The sequence below is a fragment of the Tupaia chinensis genome, unplaced genomic scaffold, assembly GCF_000334495.1.
Source record: "Tupaia chinensis unplaced genomic scaffold, TupChi_1.0 Scaffold141538_1, whole genome shotgun sequence".
NCBI classification, from domain to species: Eukaryota; Metazoa; Chordata; class Mammalia; order Scandentia; family Tupaiidae; genus Tupaia; species Tupaia belangeri.
Window position 1 is genome coordinate 466,143 of NW_006201399.1, and position 22,535 is coordinate 488,677.

General features: G+C 40.9%; 1 protein-coding gene across 4 annotated transcripts in view; it reads right to left on the bottom strand.

Annotated features, from left to right (window-relative positions):
* The window catches only part of GRHL2 (grainyhead like transcription factor 2), a 174,686-nt gene that overhangs the window by 37,609 nt on the left and 114,542 nt on the right, over window positions 1–22,535 (bottom strand). For all 4 annotated transcript variants that reach the window (XM_027766238.1, XM_027766239.1, XM_027766237.1 and 1 more), the window contains exons 9-11: window positions 10,321–10,479; window positions 3,743–3,830; window positions 3,087–3,226 (exon numbers count right to left, since the gene is read on the bottom strand). In XM_027766238.1, the coding sequence (XP_027622039.1) occupies window positions 3,087–3,226; window positions 3,743–3,830; window positions 10,321–10,479 (387 nt within the window). The remainder of the gene's footprint in view (window positions 1–3,086; window positions 3,227–3,742; window positions 3,831–10,320; window positions 10,480–22,535) is intronic.

Below are 22,535 nucleotides of genomic sequence, written 5' to 3' on the forward strand. Positions count from 1 at the left end.
CCGCACCCCCCTGCCACATATCCAATTCTCAGGTCATGGCCCTGCCTCCACTTTCCTGCCTTTGTGGATCTCCCAGGCATTGAGCTTATCTAAAAAGGCACCCTGAGATGCCCCAGTCAGCCACGGTTGAAGCTCCTTTCCTCCAGCTGAGCAAGGGGATGAGCCACAGGGTACTCATGGCTTCGACTCCGAATCCACGGCCACAGGGAAGCCCGAGGGCACTGGGAGGGTGGCCTCAGCAAGACTTCACTTCACCCATGGGCCTGGCCATGCTGACTGCCTGGCAATAGCTTAAACCCACAGCCTGCAAAGGCTCCATTTTCCTTTGGATTCAGTCTCAGACACCTCGGGGCAAGTGAAGCCAGAGGATGACAGTCCTGAGAAGCCAGGTGGGGCCACTCTTCCTCCGAGGCTCATTCATAGCACAGTTTCGGATATTTCAGAGACATCTTGCCACATGAATGGGTCACGTTGTTGATGTCAACCCAAAACTGAAGCCAAAGTCATAAGAGTAAATAATAAGAACAATTTAACTCAATATCCCCTCTTTTGGAAGGTGTAGAAACCTACCTCCACAAAAGTGCCATGGGGTAAAAGCAGTACATACACAAATCTAAGAAATAACAAAAAATTTGGGGGACCAGCAGATAGTATAATGGTTATGTTACTGGATTTCCATGTAGTCGACTGCGGTTCAAGTCCTGTACCTGGCTACTTAAAATTCATGCTGAGCGCGTGTGCGTGCGTGCCCAAGATCCTGAGAGGAGAATGGAGGAGAAGAGATTGCGGTGTGGCCAACCCCACCCCTGGGGGAGGGGGGTGATTTCTTACTTTCTGTCTCTCTGTCTCTCTCTGTCTCTCTGGTGAGTATACGTACCCTATAGCAAAAATCTCTTTCAAAAAAACTTTTTTTTCAGGACCAGCAGATGGTGTAATGGCTATGTCACTGGATTCCCATGTAGTCGACTGCAGTTCATGTCCCAGACCTGTGGCTTAAACTCACGCCCGGAACGTGTGCGTGCATGCCCAAGATACCGAGAGGAGAATGAAGGGATTGTGGCGTGGCCATCCCCCCCTGGGGGGTGTGTGTGATTTCTCATTTTCTGTCTCTCTGTCTCTCTCTGTCCTGGTGAGCGCACATGCTCTAAGGCAAAAACCTCTCCCCCCCCCAAAAAAAATGTTCTTTTCAATGCTAGCACTCCTATCTCGGTAAATTATAAAATTCTTCATTTCCCCATGTCCTCGTTCCTATCAAAGAAATAAAACAAGGAAATGTTAAATTAGTTTTTTGTGTAAATATGCTTTAAGAAAATAGCTTATGGGTGTTTTGTTACCAGGTTGTATTATGAATAGCTACAAAAAAATGTCTAGTTTGCTTCACACATAAAATGAAACAACACAGAGCATCGAGGAGGGAAACATTCTCCAAAAAGTGAAACCAATAATGATATCCTTCTAGATAGACATCAGTTCCAATGAGTGTGTAAGGAAAACTTGAATGTCTCAGTATGCCCCTATTTCTCAAGAGATGTTTCTTTGAAGGACTTAGGGGTTTTTTCCTTCTGTTTTGTTTTGTCTTAGAGATTTTTGCTATTACGGTGCGTGTGAAAGACAGAAAGTCACCCCCGGAGGGATGGTCATGCTGCAATCTCTTTTCCTTCATTCTCCTCTCAGGATTTTGGGCACACATGCACACACATGGCATGAATTTTAAGCTGCTGGGTCCAGGACTCGAACCACAGTGGACTACACAGTCCAGTGACATAACCATTATGCTATCTTCTGATCCCTAAAGGATTAAGGCTTTAAAAAACAGATTCATCAATGCAAGATCCATTAAAATCCAATTGGCTTGGTGAAAGACAATTTTGGTAATGCTAGGGAAGTAATTTTCCCCCTTTTTTCACACAATTTTCATTTGTCACATAAAATAAAAACTACTGAAGACAAAAAGACAAAAGCAGCCATCTCATAACTCCATAAAAAGTAAAATTTTTCTGTGCCTTTCAAATTTTGTTGGGATCATAAGGTAGACACCAACTGGTATTCCCCTGGGCTTTTTTCACTGGCCATTATCATAACTATTGTAGTTCCCATGTTGCTGCATAGCTTCCACGATTAAAATATTAGTGACTGCGTCATATTCCATCAAACTGAGCTACTACAACGCATTACCGATTGGGCATTTACACATGCCAATTTACTATTAGATCTTTCATTTCACTTTTAGGTATACCTAGAAGATAGGCATTTCTGTTGTTTTTCAATTTGCTACAATGTGTGTGTATTCTTTGGAGAAATACCAAGAAAGAATTGCCGCCTGTTGGGGAATAGCCACGTTGTAATCCCTTCTCCTCCTTTCTCTTTGGAAATTTTGGGCACTCACGCACATGCATCCAGTGTTTTTTTTCATGCCACCAGGTCCAGGACTCGAACTGCACAGTCAGCCATGTAGGATCCCAGTGCCTTAACCTTCACCCTGCAGCCAATGGGAAATGGTTGTTCCACTCTGTGCCCTGGACATTCCAGAACTGAATGAGCCACTTTAATCACCAAGCCACTAGCTGGCCTGTTGTTCTTTTAAGGGGACTTGCCTATAACTTCACTTTTCCTTTGGTGTGAAATGACTTACCTATTCAACAGTAACCATTAATTTTCTATAAGAGAAAATTGTTGTTGGGGTTCTTAAATCCAAGAATTTCCCCCTGTACTTTAAGTTATAGGTGCACTTCAACTTCACACCATTAGGTGGAGCTCTATTGCATCAAAACTAATTCCACTGTCAAAGCTAACAAAACTTTCCTTAGAGGTTATCGGTCTTAGTTTTCTTCCTCTTTCACTGCTTTGTCAACACTTCATCAATACCTGCTCCCCCTTGTCTTCCCCTCAGTAACTCGGATTCCATTCCTCGTCTGAGACATTCCTTTCTTAAAATTCATGTATTATAGGGAATGACCTTCACTTTTCCTCTAATGAATGGAAGGTGGGTTTTTATCTTTAAAGCCAACACTGCCTGAAGCACTTCTAGGAAGGTCCTACTGGCCCTGTGGCTGGGTGGCGGGTGGATGTTGGCAGCTAAATCATACCTGCCCAGTCCTCTGCAGGTTTGCAAAGTGAACATCAGGTATGAAGAGAACTGGCTGGGAGTGCAGATCTGGCATGGTTTTGAAGTAGGTGATGTCACTCTTCTTCTGTAAAGGTATGGTGGCCAGCTTCCCATCAGAGGCTAGATGGAAATCACAAAACCCACAAGTGAGAGGTATGCATGACTAAGAGCTCTCAACTATAAGCCATAAGTTGACAATTTTCTTTGGTGAAGTTTTCTCAATAGCACAACTGTGAATATGCTTCAAAACACACAGATACATGCATACACATATACCAAAAAAAAAAAACCTCCCCTAAAACCAACAGAAAGAGCGTGAACTTCAGAGCTCCAGTCCCCTCATACCCTCTTGTCCCTCTGTGTACCCTAGATTCCATGTGTGTAGGAGGAGGATATTGGTTTCCATGATATTACAACGACAAAGTCTCTGTTAGCTCAAACTCACGGTGTTCATGTGATTTTATTTGCTTTTCACAAGAACAAGTCGCTCCTCTTCCTGCCAGGGGAATGCAAGTAAGTCATGCCTTGCTGGTATGTAGTTTTACCTGCACCCACTTCTTTCTACCTGTCTCCCAGGGGATCCAGCCCACTGGAGTCTCTCCCTTAGAAAGCAAACTCAGTCTCAGTCAAACTCACAGTTGTTGCATTGGGTTTGAGAGGCCTGGCCCTTCCCTTTCTTCCTGTTCTGCTTCCTCTCTTCATCTCGGATTTTTCTTTCTGCTCCCTAAGAGGGAGAAACAAATACAGACAATGCCAAACATATTATCAACTCATGCAAAAATACTGCTATATATACAAGCCACAAGGATAGGAAACCATCCAGTGGAGGAGACAAGATAGTTGCACTTTCATTCCTTGGGTGAAGTTACATTTTGACCCTGAAAGCCGAGATCATTCACTCTAGCTGTGACCTGTGAGGGATCCCACTTCTCCCAGATTTTCTCCTTTTTTGGTATGGTTCCTATTTAAAGAACTTTAGTTTTGAAAGCCATATGGAGTGACTAGACCCAGTTCCTTCATACAGTGAAGTCCATTAAGTAATGTGAGTGATTACATTAAGATGTCCTAAGTTAAAGCACTGACCCATTAAGTTCATTCCTAGGCCTAGAGAGGGCTTTAAAGTTGAAATAAATTTTCCCTTTGTTTATTATTATGGAACTTTAAAAAATAATCAGTGCTGGAAAAGAGGGAAGGCATTTCTCCCTTACTTTGTGGTCACACAAAATGTAGGCTCACTTTTGTACACACAAGCAGAGTTTCGTTCCGCTTTACTATTTTGTTTGCTGTTAGAGATAGTGCCCATTCAAACAACAGAAAGCCATGGGTCTATTCATCTCCTCTTTGTTCGTCTGTTCCTGTAATTTGACTTTTTCATTGACTCTCTTGCCAAATCCCATTCTACTTCACCCACTGACCCTCCTCGTATCCCTCTTTCCTTCATGGCCTGCAGTGATTCCCTGATTCTCTTTTCTCCTTGGTCATTTCTCTAGGACAGCTCTGCGAACTCGTTTTCCTTGGCTCATTCCCAAACACACACGTTCCAACACAGTTTCCTTTTCTCTCATTCTTGCTGTGGGAGAATGCACCTTCACCCAGGCTCCCATCATGCTCTAGACAGATGGCGTTCATATCGACGTTCCCAGCCTGATCCCTTTCTCTACGATCCAGATTCGTGTTTACAGTTTCTGCCCGTTGGGGCAGCATAGTTACGGGGCAGCAAAACACAGACCGGACAGCGACCTCCAACCCTTTAGAAATCACCCTACATTATCACACACAAGACAGAGAGATTTGTAATGTGGAAATGTAATCCTCCGCATAAAATAAAATAAAATCAGTGAAAAGTCAGAGGATAAACTGGTGAACACACTTGCAATGAAATATATAACGCGTTAAACTCAATATATAATAGTGATTCAAATTAAAACAACTAATATTTGAATGGAAAAATGAGCAAGGATCATGAAATAGACAATTCACAGAAAAAGACATGCAAATGGTTTAATTAAAAGAATGCTATGATTTGAATGTATCCCTCCGAAATTTGTGATAGTAATACGTAATAGTAATAGGTGTGAATAGTTAGGATATTTTAGCCAGATAATTTAAATACATACGTTTATATTAAAAAGCTACGAAAGAGGATAATTATTTTATTTACTACCAAAGGGAGTAAATATTTTAGATTGCCTCATGTGAAATTTTGAGTTGTCACTGCCATTCGTAAATCATCAGGACTGGGTTGGGGGGCAGTGGTAATGCAACTGGACCCGCATGTGAAAGGTCTTGGGTTTGCATCCCGTGACCTCCCTGAGCAGGCTAGCAGCATGTGTGCAAGCTGTGAGCTAGGCTGAGTTTGGGGACGGGCTGTGGTGTGAGGATCCTGTTGGAGCTGACCATTGCTCTGCCCACATTCCTCTCTCTCTCTGTGTGTCTCTCCATTTTATGGAAGAAATAAATAAATGTACTCTTTAAAAAAAAAAAGATACCAGGGCCAGCAGATGGCATAGTAATTACGTCACTGAACTCCCACATGGCCTACCACAGTTCAAGTCCTAGATCCAGGGGCTTGAAAATTATACCCGGCATGAGTGTGTGCGTGGCCAAAATTCCAGGAGGAGAATGGAGAAGGGATTACAGTGTGGCCATCACCACTGAGAAGTGATTTTTTCACTTTCTCTCTCTCTGGTGAGATCATGTATCCCAGGGCAAAAACCTCTAAAAAATTTTTTTTAGAAATACTCACTACTATACTACTTGCTGGCCCCATGTTTTTCAGGCATTTTGTAATACATCAGACCCAAGAGATTAACATAAAACATAGTGCAGTATTCAATAAAGCACAGTGTTGGTGCTGCTTCTACTTATTAAGAAATTTCCTGCCCAGAATGCATAGATACCAGCCTGATAAAATAATTATGATAGTATCCATCTTGGGATAACCATGGTACCTATTTCTTCTATTTATTTTTCTTTTTAAAATAATTATTTAATTTTACTTATTATTATTTTAAAATTTGCTTCAGTGCACGTGTGCTCACCAGAGAGAAACAGAGAGAGAGAGAGAGAAAGTGAGAAAGCAAGCCACTGGGTCTGGGACTCGAACTGTGGTCAGCCATGTGGGAGTCCAGTGCCCCATTCATCATGCCATCTGCTGGCCCCCACAGTGCTCACTTCTAAAACAAATTTTGACTGTATTAAGACCTAGAGAAGCTCAGATACATTCAGTAAAGATGGAGAAAATATCCCATAAGTAAGACCTTCCAATGATTATTTATGATTTCCTTCCTATGATTATCTGTGACCTGAAGCTTCCAGAAAATCTTCTTCCCATTCTATGAAAGTACAGAAAGGCTTAGTTCTTACAAAATAGAATAATTTGCTACACATACCAAATTTATTATTTAAAAACATTTTCCCCCACCTAAATGTTCACGATGAAATGTTAAGTTTGAAAAAGATATATTGTGGTCACTTCAGCCACCACTTTAAGAGGTGATGGCAACCTTATTTTTTTTTTCTTATTTAACACTTAAGTTTTTTCTCCTTAGTTTAACAACATGGGGAGCCAGCAGGTGGCATGGTGGTTGAGGCACTGGACCCTCCCACTTGGCCAACCATGGTTCAAGTCCTGAAACTGATGGCTTAGTTACTCACTTTCTCTCTCTCTCCTGTGTGTGTGTGTGTGTGTGTGTGTGTGTGTGTGTGTGTCTGGTAAAAATTAAAACAAATAAATAAATTAAATTAAATAATTCTTTTAAAAAATTTAACAACATGGTTTGATTTCTCAGTTTTTACACAATATGTAGTTACTGCTCACAGTACTACAAAATGTTCACGAAAGATTATGGAAGTAACTGTAAATAGAGCATGTATCTATTTAGGTAGATATATATACCCTGATCCTGAAATTTTTTAAGAATTATTTTATTTAATTATATTCATCATTATATTTATTTTTAAAATTTGATCAGAGATAAACAGAGAGAAAGTGAGAAAGCAAGCTGCCAGGTTCAGTACTTCAACTGTGATCGGCCATGTGGAAGTCTAGCACCTTAACCACCATGCCACCTGCCGGCTGAATTTTTAATGCATAAACATACACATGCCAATAGAGGTATCATAATACCAAAACAAGTAAATAATTAGAGAAGCCCTATATTTTTATCTACGATCTCATAGGTATATTAATTAGAAATCAAGCTGAAAACTATAAATAGTATAGAATCCCATCTGTTGAAGACTGTAGACTATGATTTAAAAGTGGAATAGCTTTTAACACTTTTGCTTTTGAAAATAATTCAAATCAAGCATTTGCATTTATATATCCATCTGATAAAAAGACAAATTAAACTTTTATTTTCCTTTCACTCCCTCAGAAGTGAGTTTTGCCTGGGTTTTTGTATTTGGTTTATTAGTGAAATTCACAGTAATTACCATTAATTCATCCTACGTGCCCCGGGAGAGTCCCTCCTTGTAAGGTTCCTGGCCCTCCATCTACCCCAGAACAGGATATGTAACTAACTACTCACCAGAACTCTTTATGTCACTAGCTTCTTGGAATAAATGCCAATCATTTAGCCAACACTCTCCAACCATTTTCCCTACTTAGCACTACTTATTAGACTGATATTAAAAATAAGAGCTCTTGGAAATGTCACTTATTTTCTGTTGGTCAAAGTGTTCGTGTGATTCTTTCCAGTTTTTAGACATAGTTACAAACATGCTCACACAAAGACGTGGTCCTCTCGACCATTTCTTTCCTAGCTGCAGGTCCCTCTCTGAGCATGACTTCAGGAAAGAAACACTTTGGATAAACCCATACTCTTTTGCACTCTATCCTTTTTAGAAGAAAAAGAACTGTGAATAAAAATTTATTTTAAAAATTTCAAACAAAGGCTATAACCAATCACTTTATTTGTCCTCTTAGCTTCTTATAGTTCTTCTTATTCTAGGACATGAGTGAACAACAATATAACACTCTCCACGCATTCTGTATGTCTTTTGACTCTTTTGGTATTTACTACATCAGGAAAGAATCATTATATGTGCATCCGGTAAACTCTGTCCCCATTTTTGATGCTGACTAACAACATGCAGCAAAATGGCTTGCCCGGTCCTTCCAGCCCATCCTCCTCTCCCTTCTTGCCTCTGACCTTACTCCTTCCTTCTCAGAAGGAGATTCACAGAAAGGATTCTACAATCCCCTTGGGATATCTGGGATGCAGGCAGGTAATTCAAATTATTTCAATGCATTTTGGTCTGTACTGAAGAAGTTCTTTATCGTACATAATTTGAAAATATGTTCTTAATGTTTAATACTGAATTAAATACATGAACTAATTTCATTGCTCTGGTTTGTTTCTTTTTTTATATATAATTATTGTATTTAACTTTATTTATTTATTTAAATTTGACCAGAGAGGGGCAGAGCGAGCAAGAGAGGGGGGTGAGGGGAATGAGAAAGCAAGCCACCAGGTCCGGGACTCAAACCATGGTCGGCCATGTGGGAGTCCAGCGGCCCTAAGCACCATGCCACCTGCTGGCCCCAGCTCTGATTTGTTTCTAAAGGCTATCTTGGCTCTTTGTTGAGGCTTTGAATTGCCAGTTGTCATTTGGAACTGCATGCATAAAGTTATTCATTAATTCTAGGAGTATGGGTTTGGAATCAGGCCTTTACTTGCATCTAGCTCCTCTGCATTTTTGCTGTGTGATTCTGGGAAAGTTACTTATGTTCTCTGACCACCATTTTCTACAGTTTCTGTGTGAATTGACTCATAGCACAGTGTATTTGAACTGAATGCTTGTGTATCCCCAAAAGTCACATTAAAAACCTACATTGCTGAATTCCCACATGGCTGACTGGGGTTCGAGTCCTGAGCCAAGTGGCCTGAAACTCATGCCAGGGGCGTGTGTGTGTGTGTGTGCCCAAGATCCCAGGAGGAGAATGGAGAAGGGATTGTGGCACATGATGGCCACCCAGGAGGTGATTTCTCACTTTCCTTCCCACAGACTCTGTCTCTCTCTTCAGTGAGCACATGTGCTCTCAGGCATAAATCTCTAAAACAAGAAAACCTAACCCCTAAGGTGATGGTATTTGGAGGGGGATCTTTGGGAAATAATCACATTTAGATAAGAGTGTGAGAGTGGGGTTCTTATAACAGAATCAGTGACCTTAAATAAAGTGATAAAAGATAGGACTAGAGACAAAAGATGGTTTAGTGGTTACATCACTGGACTCCCCCATGACCAGCCACTGTTTGAGTCCTGGATCTGGTGGCTTGAAATCCATGCCAGGTGCATGCGGTGTGAGCATGCCCAAGATCCCAGGAGGAGAAGGGATTGTGATGTGGCCATCTCCCCTGGAGAGTATTCCCTCACTGTCTCTGTCTCTCTTTCTCTCTGGTGAGTGCCTGTGCCCAAAGGCAAAAAACACTTGGAAAAAAAAAGAGAGAGAGAGAGAAAGAAAAAAGAAGGCCAGCAGGTGGCGTGGTGGTTAAGGCACTAGGTTCCCACCTGGCAGACCACAGTTTGAGTGTTGGGCCTGGTGACTTGAAAATTATGTTGGGAACACACCCAACATAATGTGTGTCTTCATATGCCCAGAGTCCCAAGAGGACAATGGCAGAGAAGGGACTGTCTGCAGCATGGCCAGCCCCCTCGAGAGGTGATTCTTCACTTTCCATCTCTCTGTTTCTCTCTGGTGAGTGCACTCCCCCTATGGCCAAAGCCTTTAAAGAAGAAGAAGAAGGAGAAGGAGAAGGGACAAAAGAGAGTTTGCGGCCTTTCTGTCTCTGTCATATAGTGAGAAATGGGAAGGCAGCCTCTGTAACCAGGAAGAGAGCCTTCCCTAGGAACCAGACTGGGTGGCACCTTGATCTTGAACTTTCCAGCTTCTAGAACTGTGAGAAATGAATTACTAATGGTTAAGCCATTCAGTCTATGTTATTTTGTTACCGAAGCCTGTGCTGATTAAATCAGAGTAATGTCAACCAGTCATCCAATTAGTGCTAAAAATGACTAATTAAAAAAATATATATAGTTGACCGATGACTTCCTAGATACCTCACAGGAATTGAAAAGAAAAGATGATCACTCCGCTGTGACAGGTACGATTATTTTGACACCGCTAGGTAAGAAAAGGTGAGAAATGCCATTACAACTAGTATCTAATAACAAAGATACCTTTATGACAAACTGTCATCTTTACTCACTTTGTCGCAGAAGACCTTGATCTGGCAATAAGCTCTATGGATGGGTTTATTGCTACGATTATTATAACTGTATGTATCAATCTGAACCATCAAAGGAAGTCCTTTCACTCCTTTTTGGGAGGAGAAATCTGTACTCAGGCAATTCACGGTGATGAAAATCTGAGGAAAGGAGAAAAAGGAGAAAGTTCACAAGTCACCATCAGAAGGATCTACAAATAAATTCATAAACCTTAGACTTGAAGTCCAAATACCAAACCAACTTATAAGGATAACTGAAGAATACTTCCATATTCCCACATAAAAGTATGTTGATCACATAACACATGATACATATATCAATGACAATTACACGCGTGTAAAATATTTTACTTTCATATTTGACCTTGAACAGGCCATTTAAATTACTTTCCTAAAAGTATACAAAGACTTACTTCTTACTTCTTTTTTTTTTTTTTTTCTCAGAAGATACATGTGCTTGTCAGAAAAAGAGACAGAGAGGGAAAGTAATAAATCACCCCCCATGAGATATGGTCACACGGCAACCCCTTGTTTTCCATTTCTCCCTCCTTTCAGGACTTGGGGCACACATACACATACACACACACACATGCCTGGAATGTTTTTTCAAGCTGCCGGGTCAAGGACTTGAACTACAAAGTTGGCCATGTGGAATCCAGCGCCTTAACTGCCAGGCCATGGATTCCCTATTTCTTAAACATGCATAAGTGAACTAGGTAGAACACTGCCTCCACAACATATTAAAGATGTCGCTTGTTATAGTTCTATCAGCATTTAACCTTCGGACCTGTGGGATCAAAGAAGTTAGGTAACATCTTTGTTTGCATATTATTGCATTGAAAATGAATTACTTGTTTACATATCTGTCCTTCTGTCCTTTTTATATGACAATGCGGTGAGATTCAAGACCATTTCTCTTTTATTTTATTTATTTTTTTTTTTACATGGTGTTACAGTACTGGGACTTATGATAATGCCTGGCAGAGAACAGACATTCAACCAACATTTGATGAATGAGTTGATGAGCTTAACTAAAGAAAGTCTACTAGACTAGGAATCAAAAGTCCCAAATTGGAGTTAGAAGCACTAACATTAACCAGCTAAGTTACCTTACACCAATTACTGTTTATAATTTGAAATTTTCCCTTCAAATCATCTTTAAAAACCCCTCTTCATAGGGCAAAATGTAAATATGAATACAATTTCATATTCGCAAAAAACTAAGAGGGACACTGGCAAAGGTGAGCTATGAAACAGGAGGGAAGTAGAGTAACGTGGTCAGCATCCTCACCTCACAGCATGGGACGGCCGGGCTGACTTAAAGATTCAAAAATAGAAACCTAAGGTAAGTTATTAAAGATTATATAGCACAGACCAGTAGAAGATCTAAAAATAAGAATTTTACAATAAAATATTGGAAAGAACAGAGGGAAGAGTGTAAATAAGCCTGATTTATACTCATTTTACACAGTGGTTGGCAGTTAATAGACACTATTGGAAGATGATTTATTACGAAACTAGAGTAGGTCTAAATCTAGCACTCAGATTTCTGTGTCTACTCCACTGACAATGAAGAGGTGGTCTCTGGAGAAAACTAGGCATACTATACCATAGTCTTGGCATGATTTTCATTTGATACGTGCGTTACTCTTATTAAAAATAAAATTTGAGGGCCAGGAAGTAGTGCGATGCTGAAAGTGCTGGACTCCCACATGGCTAACCACGGTCTGAGTCCCGGACCTGGCAGCTTGCTTGCTGTCTCACTTTCTCTCTCTCCCTCTCCATCTCTCCCTGGTGAGTACATTCTATGGCAAATTTTAAAAATAATAATAAAAATATTTAAAATTCTGAAAATAAAATTTGAAACCACTTGTTACTTTAAATCTTATAGTTCATGTACTATGAGAATCATTTCATGATGTATTATGAGCCAGCCTGTGGCATGGTGGTTAAGGTGGCTGGATCCCACACAGTTGATCACGCAGTTCAAGTCCCAGATTCAGAGACTTAAAAAACAATTTGTGCCCCAAATCTCAAAAGTCGAAATAAGAAGGAATTGTGATGTGACCATCCCACAAGGAAGATGCGTTCTTACTTTCTCTGTCTCTCTCTGTCTTTCCAGCAAGTGCACGTAAATAAATATATTACTTAACCATTGTCTGTTTGATCCCCTAAGTTTCTCATTCACCTTCAAATTCTGCCCCTGAAGCCCTTTGTGTCACACCCACACCACAGAGAGCAGCTCTGCAGAAAGCAAAAGCCACCGGCATAACCTCCCATGTTTTTTACTGAATTACCAGGCCTGATCTAATTCATCTTAAGCCCTATGCCTGTAGATGTCTGGTAATTTATACAACTGGACATCTCAATTTTAGTGCTATATTTCTGTCAACATCATTTTTATTTTATTTCTGAGCTCCTCACTCAGCAATGAGAAATGCATTAGTAAAGCACCATGTCGATAGCAATCAAAGCCAAGTGACAGGTCTTAGTAACGTACTAATTACCGCCACCTTGAGCATCATGCCACAGGCTCTCACATTTGCAGCCACCACCGGAAAACAAGTGCCTAAAGATGACCCACCTACATAAACACATCTAGAGACTCAGTGCATAACACCAAGACTGTAGGTAATAAAATTATACCGTGCACAGGATTCACGCCAAAGTGGATCATAGCTGCTCTTACCACAGAAGCAACAGCAAAGGGTAACCGTGTGAGAGGATGAATATATTCATTTGCTTCATGACAGTAACTTCTTACTATCATGTGCATCCCATAACATCGTGTCGTATACCTAAATATATACCAGAAGAAGTTGTTTAAAAAGAAAAAGAAGAAAAAAAGAAAAGAAAACAAGAAAAAGAAAAAGAACAGAAAAGAAAGAGGCCAGAAGGTGGCATGTGGACTGGGTGCTGACTTTCCATATGGTTAACCGAATAAATGTTTAATTTAAAAAGAAAAGGAAAAACGCGACCTAACTACAGATACATTCATTTCACTTATTCATTTTCCTAACTCATCTCTTCACTGGCTCAGTCCATAAACATCCACACAAGGTTACGACGAGTCAAAGACAACGTGAAACACCGGGGATAGAGATCTTGCCACAGCCCTGCCTCGGAGCTGTTTGTCCGGGGAGGCAGAATGAGTGAGCTGGTGATGACCAACACAGAGTGGTCAAGGTTGCCCAACAGAAACAGAGAGGCCCGAAGGACACAGAGCCTTGAGCCTAAAGGGAACTAGTGAAATATAAACATGCTCAGCTGCTGGGCTCAGAGCTGGGACCTCACAAATACTGAGAGGTGGTAAAACCAGAGAGAGGAGCTAAAGACATAAATGTTGGGTAATTCATGGGAACTGAATGATAATGGTTAAGAAAGACTATGCTGGGGCCAGCAGAAGAAGATGTAGCGCTTGTGTCACTGAACTGCCACATGGCTGAATGCGATTCAAATTCCAGACCCGTGACCTGAAACTTAAGCCAGGTGCGCGTGCATGCATGCCCAAGATCCCAGGAGGAGAATGGGAGAGGAGGGATGGCATGGCCATCCTCCCCAGACTTCTCACTTTCCTTCTCACTGTCTTTGTCTCTCTCTCCCCTCAGCGAGTACATGCACCCTAAAGCAAAAATCTTTATGAGAGAGAGAGGAGAGAAAAAGAAAGAAAGAGAGAGAGAGAGAAAGAGAAAAGAAAAAGAAAAAGAAAAAGAAAAAGAAAAAGAAAAAGAAAAAGAAAAAGAAGGGAGAAAGAATGTATTATGTCCAACTCTCCTACCAAACCTCAGGGTAAACGTATTTTGCCCACCATGGTTACATAGACAGAAATTGCTATCTGCTACTCGAAGAGATGCTCTAATGACAAAGAAATTTCTTCATTCATGTCAGGAACATTTTTGAAGTGCCTACCAAGTTTTCAATACCATGCTAGGCACTGGCACAGATGTTCTAGCTGTGGTTCCTGCAACCAAGGAAGTCAGAGGCAAGAGAGCCCACGTGACGTGCCATGGTGCTGTAAGACTGCAGTAGCTGGGACGCTAGACGGTGGCACAGCCATAAAGCCCAACGCTCGGTGAGGCAGACCCACGTGGGAGGGTTCTGGAGTCACAACTGGAGACCTCCCTGAGTATGCAGGACATGCATGTGTCATGATCCAGGCTAGCTGAAGCTAGGGGTGGATTGCAGGGTCAAGACCTTGTTGGGGATGCTGTGTCTCTGCCTCTCTCAGTCATGAAAGAAATAAATGAACACACTGAAAACAAAAAAGATTACCATGGCTTCACCAACTGCTGAACTCTGGGTAAAAAGAGTCTATATATAAGAGTATGTGTGTGTGTGTGTGTGTGTGTGTGTGTGTGTGTATGTGTATCACATTTTTAACACTTCGTTTCTTTTATTGTTATTATTATTCCTTAATTAATTTCTGTTATTGTTTTTATCATATGGGGTTATCCAGGATGCATAAACACAGTTTCATGTCAGCAAACCATATGATCACCCCGGTGATCTAAGCAGTCATCTGCAATGTAGGCCATGTGTTTCATATAGAGACCTCCCTGTTGGTAGCTATAATGCACGGTGTTCTTTTTAATAATCCATAGTAGATTTTTTTTTTTTTCAGTTAGACTGGTTTTTTTTCTACTACCTCATCAGGCTTGCCTAGTATTACAGAAGCCCGAAGAAAAAAAAGCGTTCAGATGAATATTTCCTAAGCTATTAGGATTCGTGGTTGGCTTACTAAATTTAACCGTATGGTTCACAGTGGACACACACTCAGGCCGGGAGCAATATTAATAGCAGCAATATGAATTAGATAGCTTCAAGTCTAGACTTGAGAGTCAGACTGATGGATCATGAATACTTTCAAGGGCCACTTAAGAAAGACAGATCCACTAGATCCACTGAAATAACAGATGCTTACGGGTAATACATTGCAATAAAGAGACTAAATCTGCCTTGAAGGACCTATAAGCATTAGCCACCCAGTAGAGATGATCTTTAAGATGATGCACAGGGAGCCACTTAGACTAGGTTCTCCTAACAGACGGGGTCCTTGGTGCAGGTCCCGTGGGCTGTCTTACTCAAGGCACTCTGACTCCGTGGAAAGTAAACAGCAGCAGCATCTGCCTTCTCAGCCACGTGGTGTTGGCAGCTCCTGGTTTTGTCCTAACAGGCAGAGATTTTTATAATACAGTTGGCACTGTTTTCCTCTTGCCTGGCTGCCTACCCCAGGAGCAATGCATAGTTTCAGAGCCCGATGGTATCAATCACAGTCTCGCTGTGTTGCACCTAAAACCCAAATGGTTGAACTTTAACTGAAATTGAGGGGGTTGGGAAGGAATGGATGGACATTAACTCAAACCTTGGCTTTGGAACTGATAAGCACTCATTTGTTTCATCTTGCAAACTCAACCATGTCCCAGCTCCATGCACAGTGGGCAAATGTGAGGGCGAATTTCTTGGAAGTTTATCTACAAAGCACTTGCTTGTCAATGGGCATTAGAGAGGTTTCAGAAAAAGGTCTGACTTCCCCCGCCAAATGTTCATCCAAATGTCAAGCACAGAAAAGTTATTTTTAACTTCAGTAGAAGTCATGTTTATGTAAAGAGCGTATAAATGCTATAAACAATTGATGGGCCACCCAAGAGTAATGAAGTAGGTTACGTATGTTCATATATTTTCAAAACCTCAGTCATTCAATTTCCTATAATTCTAGTAGTACATCATTTGCTTTTGTAGAAAAATATTATCAAATCAGTCGTATTCAGGCCAATAATAGACACACTTTAATTTTGTCACTGGTTCATGATTGATTCATAGTGCTTCTAAATGTACCAAGACCTTTTCTAGAAATAGAGGCAGTCTCAAGATGCTTGACATTTTTTTTTCCAATGAAACCATCCATTACACATGAATGACAACTCCCACTTTGTGTTTCCTACCCAGAACAAGTAACTTTGCAGAAGCTACAAAACCTCTCAGTTGTGTGCCAGGCATGTAGTAAGATTTATTAATATAAATCCAAATCAGTGAGCTTTAGAATTGCTACATTAGCTTGAATATTAACTCCTATGATTTTTCTGTGAGCATTCTATTAAAATTAATGAGCCTACCTTTGGTTTCGAAAGCAATTTGGAATTTTAAAAATTGTAACCTTTAGGATTTGATGTAGTGTTTATTTTCTCCTTGAAACAATCACATTTTGCACCTTTAAAGAGATCTTTCTGATTGAAAATTAGAAAGCTACTTATTTCATGATGGCTGGGACTCCACAGAACTCTTTTTCCAAGAACCTGCACATGGATTAGCTTCTAAATATAGGTACAAGGTATACCTCAAGAAATACTATTCACACTAGAACACATTCTCCTTTCACAAACAATACATAAATACACATGTGCTCTTGCCAATTTCTCTGCTCTGTTCTCTTCGTGGTTCTTGGCATTATTGAAGACCTTACAGACAATTTTCCTACATGTCATCATTTTTCTTCCATTTTGGTAAAATTGTATTTGAACATGGATATAACGCCAAATTGAAGGAAAGGACAGGCTAAAAGCAGAAAATATTAAAATGTAAAATCTCAGTCTTGGACATTCATCCTTTTCTTTCATGCATTCATTCAATAAATAGTTATTAAATGCCTTTTTTCTGTGCCTGGAATGATGATACGAGATGGGGACACAGAGTGATAAGACAGTTTACCTGCTCTGAGGAGCCTACTCTTTTGTTGAGGATCTAAGAAATTTCTGGATTTTCTGAAACTTCTGGTTATATCACAGTTTTAGAAAATGACTGATATATTTCTTTCCTTTCTTTTTCTTTCTTTCTTCTTTCTTTTTCTTTCTTTCTTTCTTTCTTTCTCTCTCTCTCTCTCTCTCTCTCTCTCTTTCTTTCTTCCTTTCTTTCTTTCTTCCTTCCTTCCTTCCTTCCTTCCTTTCTTTCTTTCTTTCTTTCTTTCTTTCTTTCTTTCTTTCTTTCTTTCTTTCTTTCTTCTTTTATTTCTTTATCCCTGATATTTTACATTTTTCTCCTAGAAATAGTGCGGGTATACAGGTACACGCTCGGTTTACTCACAGAGCCTGTCCTAGTTGCCACGTCATTTCTGTTTCAAGAGTATACCAAGTTTGCTTCCACTTCCGAGTCCTTGCTCTCTGCTGTGCTCTCTGCCTCCTACACTGTCTGGGCAGATCATGACTTCTCCAGACCCTTCTTCTTCTCCTCATGCAGATTCTAGTACTGCAGCAGCTCTTCAGAAACAATGGCCTTAACCACCCACCTCTCCTTCCTTTCTTCTTCCCAACCCCTCAGCCAGTGGCACATTTCAGCACATTTTTCTGTTTTCTTCACAGCACTTGGCATTATTTAAATGTATCTTGTGCTTCTTTCATTTAATGCTTAACTATTTGCCTGCTCCTGAGGCTGAAAAACCTGGATGAGGGGGCCCTTGTTTGCCTCAAGCTCACTCTAGTCCCAGGCCCAGGCCCATGGTAGATACCCAACAAGTATTTGTCTGACAAATTAAGAGATAATGCTTTCCTTAAATGCATTTGCCCCTTTATCTATGCTCTCACTTTAATAAACAAGACTTCCTAAATGCTGAGAGATAAGTAGCTGAAATTGTCAAGACAATACGGTGAAGTTACCTGTTCAGACCAGATGTATCCACTAGAAATGTTATCTACCTACCTACCTACTTATCTATCTACAAACATAAACTGAGCACCAACGATATGTTCAGCATGGATATCTATTCTCAGGTCAACATCTATCTATAATTGATCTATCCATCCATCCACCTATCCGCTCTGTGGAACATGCTATATATAAACACTATGGGATATACAAAGCATTTGGCCTGGACCTGCCTCAAGGAAAAGAGAGAATGACAGTTTTCACCTTTACAAGATATATGTAAGTAGATATTAGGTTGAATCATCCAGATCATATCTGCCGTAATAATTTGAAGAAAAAGAGAGCTCCACAATGCCATAACAGTGGGTTTCCTGCAGGAGTCTTGGGAAGGGAGAAAACAAAATGAAGGGGAAAAAGGGGCAGGCTGGCTCTGAAAATAGCGAGGAGATGACCCTAATAGAAGAGGAGGGTTTGTATTAGAGAGTTTGAGAAAGAACTTGAAAAAGGAGGTTAGTGAGAGAAGAGGCAAGTCCGGGTGCCTGTATTCAGTAGTGAACACCCGATGAGTCCTACAGGACTAACAACCACTGACTACTGCAAACGCTCTACCAGCACTACCTGCTGATGGGATTCTCTCAGGGGGTTCTGTGAAACTATCTTCCAGTGATTCAAAGGTAGATTAGCTAGTATTCACATTAATGGGACAAGCATATAATTAAGGTAAATGGATTTAAGAAACATTAAACCTATCTCTCCATAGCGTGTTAGGAGGAGCAGAGTGAGAGGCATTCTGGGGGAGAAGGCAGGGAGAAAGGTCACCCAGAAATTCCCCACTCTTCAGATGTCAACAGCTTCTCCCATTCTGCCCTGTCACTTGACAGATCTTGGGGAACAGCACATCAGGGTAAGAGGGACTTTTGACAATGCCCAACAATAGATGGGCTGCTTTATGAAATAATGGGTTCCAGCCATTATTATAAACAGAAGAATAGTTTAAGCATAGACTGAAAGATTCACTCATTTCACTTTTTTTATCATTTGTTATCTTAAACCTTTTCATGTTTAATACTCAAAACTTAACTTGAGCTTGAAATGCCAAAACACAGTACAAGTTTCAAAAGGCACAAAGGGTAGAGTGTGTGGGGCTAACAGATGGCATAATGGGTATATCACTGGACTCCCATGCAGTTGACCACAGCTGGAGTCCTAGACCCAGTGGCTTAAAACTCACACTGGGCGCATGTGCATGCATGCCCAAAATCCCACGCAGAGAATGGAGGAGAAGGAATTGTGGCATGGCCATCATTCCCTCTCCTAGGGGACAATGATGTCTCTCTCTGTCTCTCTGGAGAGTGCACATGCCCAATAGCAAAAATCTTTCTTAAAAAATGAGGGTAAACTGAGAATATTACTTCTCTTCTTTGTTCTCCAGACAGCTAACAGTATCTTTCTAGAAATGTCCTATGCAAATATATATTATTTTCTTTCTTCCTACTTTTTGTTTATAAACCAGAGGGTGTACGTGCTGGCCACCAAGAGACAGAGCAAGAGGGAAAGGAAGAAAATCCTTCCAGTGGGGTGTGCTTACAGTATACTCCCTTCTCCTCCATTTGTCTACCCTTTTGGGATTTGGGGCACACAAGAATATGTAACCCGGAATGTTTTTCTAGCCACTGAGATGGGGATTTGAACTGCATGGTCAGCCATGTGGGATCCCACTCCCTTAAACACTAGGTCATGGCACCAGCTCCATATTATTTTCTATTTCACGCAAATGCCAGTACAGTATACACACAGTTCCACATCTTGCTTTTTTCACTGTACAATAAAATCCGAAGATAGTTCTCTTTTTAAAATTGCATGAAATATGGAATAGCAATTTCTTCAACATTAGGTGGTTTCTAGTCTTTTCATCTTATAAACAGTGCTGCAATGAATGTCTTTCTGCATGGCTTCTGTACACAAGCACAATATAAATTGCTAGCACATATAAATTTACTACTAAAATTGCTTTTTGGAAATCAAAGCCAGCCTTCTCAGCAGCATCAATATAAGCATGCATGAGCATCAGCAGGAGGCATCGTTACAACAGATTACAAGGCCTCACACCCCAGAGCTTCCAACCCAGTAGGTCTGACGTGGAGATCCAAGTGTTTGCATTTCGACAACCTCCCAAGTTGGTGCTGATTGCTGTAGTTTGAATATGTGCCCCTAAAATTTGTGCATTAAGTCATTTTAATGGGATTAAGAGGTGAAAATTTGATCCAGTTATGGTGTTGAAAGGTGGAGCTTTAGGAAGATAAGGATTAAGGCTATCAGGGTGGGGCCTTCATCATCGATTCCTGGTGTGTGAAAGGAGAGGGAATGAGAGAAAGAGACATGGATGGAACAGAGACCATGCTGTCCTGCCCTCCGTCAAGCCACGATACAGCCAGAAGACCTCCACCAGAGAGGCCCATGGACCTTGGACCTCCACACTGTGTTCTGAAAAATCTGTTTTTAAAATAAATAACCCAGTTGTGTACATTTTCTGTTATTATCAACAAAGCAGACTAGAACACGGATGCTGCTTTTTTGAGGACCATGCTTTGCATAAAACACTGCCCAAAGCGCTATACTTGGTTGGCCCTCCCCTCTTCTTCCTTCTCCTCTCCTTCCCGGGCATTCTTCTGTGTTTCCTTTCTCACTACTCCTTCCTTCCCTGGTTGCTCTTCCCTACATCCCCTAGTTGAGATGGTCTGAAGTCCTGTCCTCGCCCACTCTGCACCCTCTGCCCTCCTGTTCTCTCCATGACAGTCTCATTCTTCTTCATGACTCTACCATCCTGGCCTTACAAACAGCTCTAACTTCTCTCCTGAGCACCGCAGTTCCCTGTTCTTGCACTTTCCAGTCTCTTCACTTTGGATACCCCATTCTTCCACCCAGCATGCTGTTCTGTCCAGCTTCTACAAGTCTAAGTTCCACATGACCCTTAGGACACTGCTCACAGTCCACATCTTTACTCCTATCTCCCCTGACTCTATGAAAAGGGGATCTCGCATGTAGCAAGATCCTTAGAAATTAAGTATAGTGCGAGTGAGAAGGGGAGGGAGGAGGTGGATAAAGCACCTCTGGCAAAATAGTAACAATGAGTTGATCTAGGTGATGTATGTTAGTGGTAATTGTATTCTTCTTTCAATATTTTTATCACAAACTTTTAGAAATAAGATGTATTAAAAGTAAAAAAAAAAAAAGTTCATCTCTCTTCAAAAGCCTCTTAGTTCTTTAAGTCAATTAAGGTCATTGTCACTTGTATTACAGTTATTTATAGCTCTGTCTCAAATCTCGGCATAGCCAAAATGCTCTCTTAGAGCAGCAACTCCTTCTGCCTGGCTTGTTCATCCTTGAATCCCCACTGCCTGCCTGACCTGGTATGTATTACACAGCAGACATACTGCTTTAAAAAAAATGGTGGTCCCTTGTCGGCGATAATGGATGGTATCCATTAGTAGTACTAGAACCTCCCCGCATAAAGAGGCACTGTGCAATGAGCACCTGCTTCAGAACCGACAGCCCAGCGCCGCTATGCTATACTGATCAACCTTATTTAGGTAAGCTAGCTAGACCTTTCTGGGCTTCAAATTCCTTGTCAGGTAAATGAAAAATGCTATCTGTTTTACAAAGATTGCATAATACATGTAAAGTGCCTGACAGAGTGTCTGGTATATGGTAATAATTGAGCAAATATTTGTCATTGTGCATACACACACACACCAAGATTTTATGAAACCCTAGTTTGTAATCCAATTCTATGCACCAGTGCAACAGTTCCTGCAAGTGAGTTACAGAGCCCTAAGCAAAATTCGGACCAGGAATTATGGATATGCTACATTCTAACAAAAGATCAAGATGTTGATATCTTCAGTGAGATGCCTTCCAAAGATTATTCCTTCTATATATGAACTAACTCTAGCTTTATAGTTTTCTCTGTCATCCATTACATTATAAAACTGGAACAAAGGCCTGGCTTTGTTTAAGTTCAATACCAATGACTCCAGCAAATGTTTGCTTTTCCCTTTTAAAGCTTCCTTCACCCACACCACGCCCCAGCAAACACATAAAAATGCCATTTGCCCTGCTTTGCAGTGTGTAACTCAAACTTTCAAGACCCCCCCCAAAAAGCTTCCTTCAAGCCCATTTTTACTTCTGAGACCAACTAAAGTTTCCTCCAAGCCCATTTTTACTTCTGAGACCACACAGATACCCTGTGTGAGTGAGGGTAATATTCTCTACCCTTCCTGTAATATTCTCTAACCTTCCATAAGATGACTTCTTTAAAACCAGGCCCAACTATGGCAAAAAATTGGGCTTCAACTTTTTATTCATCAGTAATATTGATTAACCTCATCTCATTCTAGACTCTCTTGTATGCAGAAAGAAAACTGCCCGGCCAAGGCATCCGCTTGCTGGAAGTTTGCAGGGGTGGAGAAATAAGCAGCTTTATGAACCGATGGGATGCTCAAGAGTATGGTCTCCTTTGGGCAGTCCTTTGGTTTCCCCTTTTCATCTATAAAAATCAGTAT